This window comes from Anopheles merus, chromosome 3L, assembly GCF_017562075.2.
Source record: "Anopheles merus strain MAF chromosome 3L, AmerM5.1, whole genome shotgun sequence".
NCBI lineage: Eukaryota > Metazoa > Arthropoda > Insecta > Diptera > Culicidae > Anopheles > Anopheles merus.
Window position 1 is genome coordinate 19,089,996 of NC_054085.1, and position 6,100 is coordinate 19,096,095.

The window sequence follows — 6,100 nt, forward strand, 5'->3', positions numbered from 1 at the left end:
CAACTGATGCGCTTGTCCTGTCAAATGCAGCAGTTGCATTAAACGATGCTACGCTTGCGAAATAAAGTAAAAACCTCTGTAAACATTGATCAAAATTTGTGTAAACTATGTCTCTAATATCCTTCATTATTATCACTTACTTTGAGTGTCTTCATCCAAAGATAATCACCCAGGTACTGCTAACGACCCAACGACACCCAAGAAGTTCAACGAGTTAAAACAGTTAAATTCCATGAGCGATTTATCTCACACGTAACGGAAAATGAAAAGAAAAGAAAAAAAGAATAATTCAACCTGACCTAGGACCTTACCAAGCTGCTACGTAGGAATGCAATTGGACTCTCTCAACCCAATAAAGATTAATGACAGGGCAGAAAGAAATGAAGCCAACCGGTACAGTGCCTACGTTCCCATGTTAAGGGCAGCTGACCTTCAACCGCGTCCCTGAATCATTTTGGCTAGAAGACAAGCAAGTACGTAGGGAATGAAAAGAATAAAATGAGCAAATTTGTACCAAAAAAGAATAGAACAGCAGTAGTGAAAGGCATGAACTTACAAATAAATGCTAGTTTAAATGTTTTTTTTTTTCTGGTACCGATTCCAGCCTCCTTAGTTTCACAATATCAACCAGTCCGAGTTGCCCAACGACTTCTGATCCTCATAACGTATTCACCGTTAGCACAGAAGCACACCCCTTACCCGGTGTTCCGGTCATCCTATCGACGGCCACACTCACCCTTGAGGAAAGCGAAAATAGTAAAAACAACTATTTCGACCGCTTCCGCCCACCAGGACAAGTTGCCAAAAACAAAAAAACAAAACACCCCAAAAACAAACCATTGATCCCGCGATCATTTCGTCACGTGACATTCACCGGCTGACCGACTTGTGCAACTGTGCGTACGGTATCGTCGGGACGCGTCATCGCTTCCCAGGCACTGCCATTACCAATCGGTCGTAGTAAATGATTCCAAAACAGAGGGCGGAGTGGGATCGCACCTCGGCTCTTAACAGTACCGATAACCATGAACTTATTTCGCGACTGACACACACACCCAAACACCTTCCCTCTTATTTTCTCTTTCTCTCATACACTCTTTAGGACCGCCACAAACCAAAATAATTGCACTGCGGCCAAGATAAACCAACGAAACGAACGAAAGCTCTTACACAGACAGCAGCTCCTTTCACTTTTGGAAATTTTTCGGCCCAAGCCCAAGTTCTCGCTGGCGTGCGTGGTTGTGGATGTCGTTGTTTTTCCCCTCTGCACGCAAGCTTGTCGCTGGAAATTATTGTCCAGAAAGTTTGCAAGGTTATGCTTTCGAAATTCTTGCCCGCTCGTGAGGGTGGGAGCATGTATGTGTCAGTCGGATCGGCATCGAATGGTCCGGGATGGGGATCGACTGTGATCTCGTCGGCGTCGGCGTCCATTCACAGTGCCACGAACCGTTACACGATCCAGTTCGTACAGTGCGTGATCTTCGCGAGACGTGAATGGATAGATTGTATCAAAAGCAGGTGCCCAACCATGACCAACTTGCAAGTTTTTACACCGGTAAGCGAGTCTTGCATTAGTCCATAAAAGAGTGCTCGAAGAATCTGCCAATGCATTACTCCGCCGTTTTGATGCCTTTAGATCCTACCGTACGTGGGACGATTGCCGGGTGAGCTGCGGTACGGTTCGCGCATCAAGCTGAGAGGCCATTTCCGTGAGCCCGAAGATGCGGTCCACATCATCCTGCAGCGGGAAGCGCTACTGAACCCGCAGGACGAGCTGCCCCTGTACATAACGATTCACCCGGGCCGGAAGGAAATCGTGCGCAATCACCTGTGCAGTGATTGCTCGGCCGGGCCGGAGGAACGCATCGACAACTGTCCAATCGAGTGCGGTCAGGACTTTGAGCTAGCGATTGTACCGTCGGCCAGTGGGTACGAGCTCTCGCTGCACGGTACGCCGGCGCACACGTTCAGCTACCGTGCACCGCTGGCCACCGCCCGCTATCTGTTCGTATCGAGCGGTTGTGTAATTTTTGCAATTAACTTTGAAAATTGGAATGCAACCGCGGGTGAGCAACCGCACCGGCCGCAAACACCAAGTGAGTGCATTGCATTATCATAGTGTCGTATCTCCGCGTGACCTTCAGTGTGACGATCGAATAAACTTTACCTGATGTTACAGCGGCGCCGCTTCTTGAACCGTCACGGCTTTACCCCGTGCTAGAGAAAGAGCAGCAACAACAGCGCCACACACAACAACAAACACGATCCCTTCTGCCTCAGATCCATCGTCGTCCGCAGCAGCAGCAGCAGCAGCAGCAACACCATCCCCATCATTCCCATGGCAACAATCTGCGGGAGCTTGTGCTGCAGGTGCTGCCGCTGGTGCAGCTCGCCGCATCACAGCTGCAGGCGAACGCGAACGATCGTAACGATGGTAACAACGGCTCTGGTAGGGCTGGCATCGGTAACCTTGCCCACCTACTGCCCTTGTTTCAACCGGTAGTGGAGCAACGCACGACGCGCGTTAAAACCAACCGCCCTGCCAATCGATGGACGTCGTTCTCCTGCTGGCGTATGAACAATGCCGAAATCCTACCGGCAATGTTTCTGGTAAGAAGAGTTGTTTTTGGTTTTATCGTGAGGGTACACACATGGGGATGTGAAGCATGGTGATGGTGTTTGCAGTGAAGTGATCGTACCGTGATCGATTGATGATCGTTATCGTTTTTGTATGTATGTATATCTCGTAGAAACAGTTGCTAGTGTCTAGTGTGGTAAAAACTCATTAGTTAGATTTTCTGCGACTTGATCATTTTTGTGATGTTGTGTTCAAATATTGAAAGAATTAAGTATAATTCTTTGAATATTATGTGTGAGTGTAATTTATTAGGAATGATTAGTTCATTGTGTGTGTGCATTGTATATGACGAGTGAATTAATTGATTCAATTCAACAAAAAGAGGTTTTATGATTCAACTCACAATCCCTCTGCATCGTCTGGCGTCTTACTTAGTTTCAGACTCAGACAATAGTCCACGTAAGAGTGACAGTTACGTTCATCTTAAATTCAAATCATAGAAAATACCAAACCAAACCAAATCAAAGCTCTGTTACCATAATTCGGACATTCGTATTTTTGCAACGAAAGAACTGTGCTCCTGCTAAGACACTCGAGATTAAAATAAGTAATATGATACAAAATAGGCTACCTATGTTTGTTGTTCGTAGAAAGTTACCTATGTAGGCTGCATATGTTTGTAGAAAGCAATGCTAATAGAACTACGAGACAATGTTTCCGAAATTGTAGATTGTTTACCAGCTACTGGGAATAACGAATTCTGTAGATTGAATTTATTCAGAGAAATTGGGTTAGAATAACGAATTGTGCCTTTAATTTACCGTCGTAGAATAATGAACAACTACAGTGCAAGAATTGGCAAAGTAAATGGCGTAAAGAGATAAATCATTCATCAGCTCACTAATGATTTACTTCGTTTAGCCTTAATTCTCGATATTTTTTAACTCACAATTAGTTCAAATTACAGTGGAGCGCCGTTTATCCGTGTACCTTTTATCCGGCTGTCCGTTTATCCGTGCTGTTGAAAAAAGAAAGTTCAATACAAAGGTGACATTGCGTGCTGAAGAGGACATTTGAAAAATAAAAAACGGTTATCAGAGCACATTGTTACAACAAAAATGCTATAATTCATGACACATTTCAAATATTCTAATTGGAAAAACTTTAATTTAATAAAAACTAGTTAGGTTTTATCAAAACATAATATAAATTTCAAAAACAAATAAGAAAATTGTGGTAAAATATACAGTTTGACTCATTATCCGTGCCGATAGCAAATTAATTCATCCTTTCGTGTTGGTATTCAAATTGACAAAACAGTATTCCATCCACTTGTATTTTCAATTTCTTGTTTTTGATCATGTTGAACACGAAATTCAGCACGGCAAGAAGATGAATAAAGTGTCACAATAGACGTGTTGAACATGACTGCAATGAATGATTCATTTAATGATCAAAAGATGAATTCACACCGCAGCATGTTTACGGCCTCACCGTTTAAAACTTCACCCAGCATGATTCATCAATTAACGTCTAACATACGGTTTGACAACTGCGTTAACCAATGTAGTTCAAATCGTAACATCAAGGTATGACCTTTTTCAATTACCAGGCGCTGTGTTGCGGAGTAGCGCACCGTACACAACAACATCGCGGAAGGCTAGTGAACATATTGTAATGTTGGCTCCGCAAGGGGTTTGAAATTATGCTTGAGTACTTTTTTATCAATTTAAATTCCTTTGTCTTTAAAATTGCACTATGTTACTTTCCATTCCATTTGCAGACCTGTTCCATGGGCCTGATGAAACTGTTTCGATTCCTCACCGTTGCCTGCGTCTTCGGATACATCGGGTATGTGTTCTCGAGAAACACCACTTGGAGCATGACCTGGAAATAGTGGTTCGATCGGTGTGAGTGAGTGGTTTGTATTAACAATCAACGTTTGCTTTAATAAATTGCTGCTTATGATTCATGTAAAAGACCTTTTGCTATTAATAACAGTATGTGAGTAAAATATAAGAAAAACTTGTGCAGTCTATTATTTCTTAGTGAGAAAGATTTCTTCATTAATCTACCCTGTCCGTCCTATCATAATCAATCTGGTATTAATCAATCAACAATAAGCGCTCTACTACTAATCCACCCTCAGGGAAGATTAATTTTAGTGCAAATGGTCGTTGAGCGATTGGATTTATTGAGAATTGGGAACGACCAATGTGACAGCTGTTATCGTAATTATGTTTTATCGCGAAAGAACTGTTGACAGAACATGTCGAATAAGTTATAGTTGTTTGCTGCTTATTAAAAATTGGCAAAAGTATCGAAAAATGTAGTTAGCTTTACAACAAACAAACCAACAAACAAACCGCTCATTAGAATACGCTCTTCATTATCTTCCTCTGTGATTCCTTCCGCTTGTTTTCCCCTTCCCATAAACAACCTGCCCCCGTAAGCTGCCTTGTATCGCTACAGAAAAACAGCAAAACATTCGTCATCCTTCATCGTCATTCCAATGGTCTTCATCCCATTGCCAAACCGTCGATATCTTCCGGTCAAAAGAAAAGCCATACCAGGCCATATAGGAACGGAACAACAATCAAACAAAACAACTGATAATCTCTTCTTGCGTCAACATCGTCGCCGCCCTGGGATTTCCCGACCTACGAACATTCGCTTACGGCGCAATACGCAGACGAAGTTGGGAAAATCATTTGCAATGGTAAAAAAAATCACATAAAGCATTGAGCTTGAGCTGATCGATTGGACTTGAAATTCCCTATACAAACATACACATACACACACATACCAATCACTGGACACACCTCTACTGCTCTCTTCAATGAGTTTCAGTGGGGGATAGGATATTGCACGCAGCCCACCCGAAAACCTAACCTCCGCTCAAAAGCATCCCCTCCTATCAGGATGAATGAATGAATGAAAATGTATTCCACCACCATCTCACCCACACCCACACACACCCACACATAGTACCTTCACGCAGACAACGCCATTCGTGTCCCAGGACCTAGCTCCAAAGCATCGCAACGCGCAAGGCGTTCGCTTTCGTGTCTTAGGTGCACGTGCACTGAATATTAAGCAATGTAGTGTGGCATGACGATGAAGGCAAAAGCTCGATGTAATGCTTTCCTTCCCACGGGCTGGCAAAGGTGTACGGGTGTGTGTGTGTGTGTGTGTGTGTGTGTGTGGTTGTGACAGAGAAGCTGTGTGTGTGGGTGTGATTAATGGAAAACGGCAACGATTGGGAACTGCTGCCAACGATGCCAACGATATGGCCGGATGGTGACATTTAAATGTAATGCTGTTGGTCCCTTCTTCTCTGTCCTTTTTACACCAGTTTTTTATTTAGGTTGTACTTTTTTTCCACTGTTTTGACATTGTGGGAGGGAGGAAGAGTTCAAGCTAACAACGACGAATTAAAATGGGGAAAGTTTGAAATCTTCCACCAGTGTCATCATTGCGCCTATTAAAATGTAGTTAAATATTAGTTATTACGTTTAAAAT

At 43.1% G+C, this 6,100-nt stretch overlaps 1 protein-coding gene across 1 annotated transcript; it reads left to right on the forward strand.

Moving 5' to 3' along the window:
- Positions 1-1,431: 1,431 nt before the first annotated feature.
- Positions 1,432-4,571, forward strand: LOC121599571. The gene is made up of 4 exons (XM_041927458.1): positions 1,432-1,555; positions 1,637-2,096; positions 2,180-2,610; positions 4,362-4,571. The coding sequence occupies exons 1-4, from the start codon at positions 1,529-1,531 to the stop codon at positions 4,473-4,475; spliced, it is 1,032 nt and encodes a 343-aa protein (XP_041783392.1). The 5' UTR covers positions 1,432-1,528; the 3' UTR covers positions 4,476-4,571.
- Positions 4,572-6,100: the final 1,529 nt, after the last annotated feature.

What these genes read in the sequence shown, in the direction of transcription:
- LOC121599571 (XM_041927458.1), top strand. Translation starts at nt 1,529, where the DNA reads ATGACCAACTTGCAAGTTTTTACACCG. An exon ending in GCACCGGCCGCAAACACCAA is followed by an intron (nt 2,097 to 2,179) that starts GTGAGTGCATTG and finishes CTGATGTTACAG; the next exon opens with CGGCGCCGCTTCTTGAACCG. An exon ending in TCCTACCGGCAATGTTTCTG is followed by an intron (nt 2,611 to 4,361) that starts GTAAGAAGAGTT and finishes TTCCATTTGCAG; the next exon opens with ACCTGTTCCATGGGCCTGAT.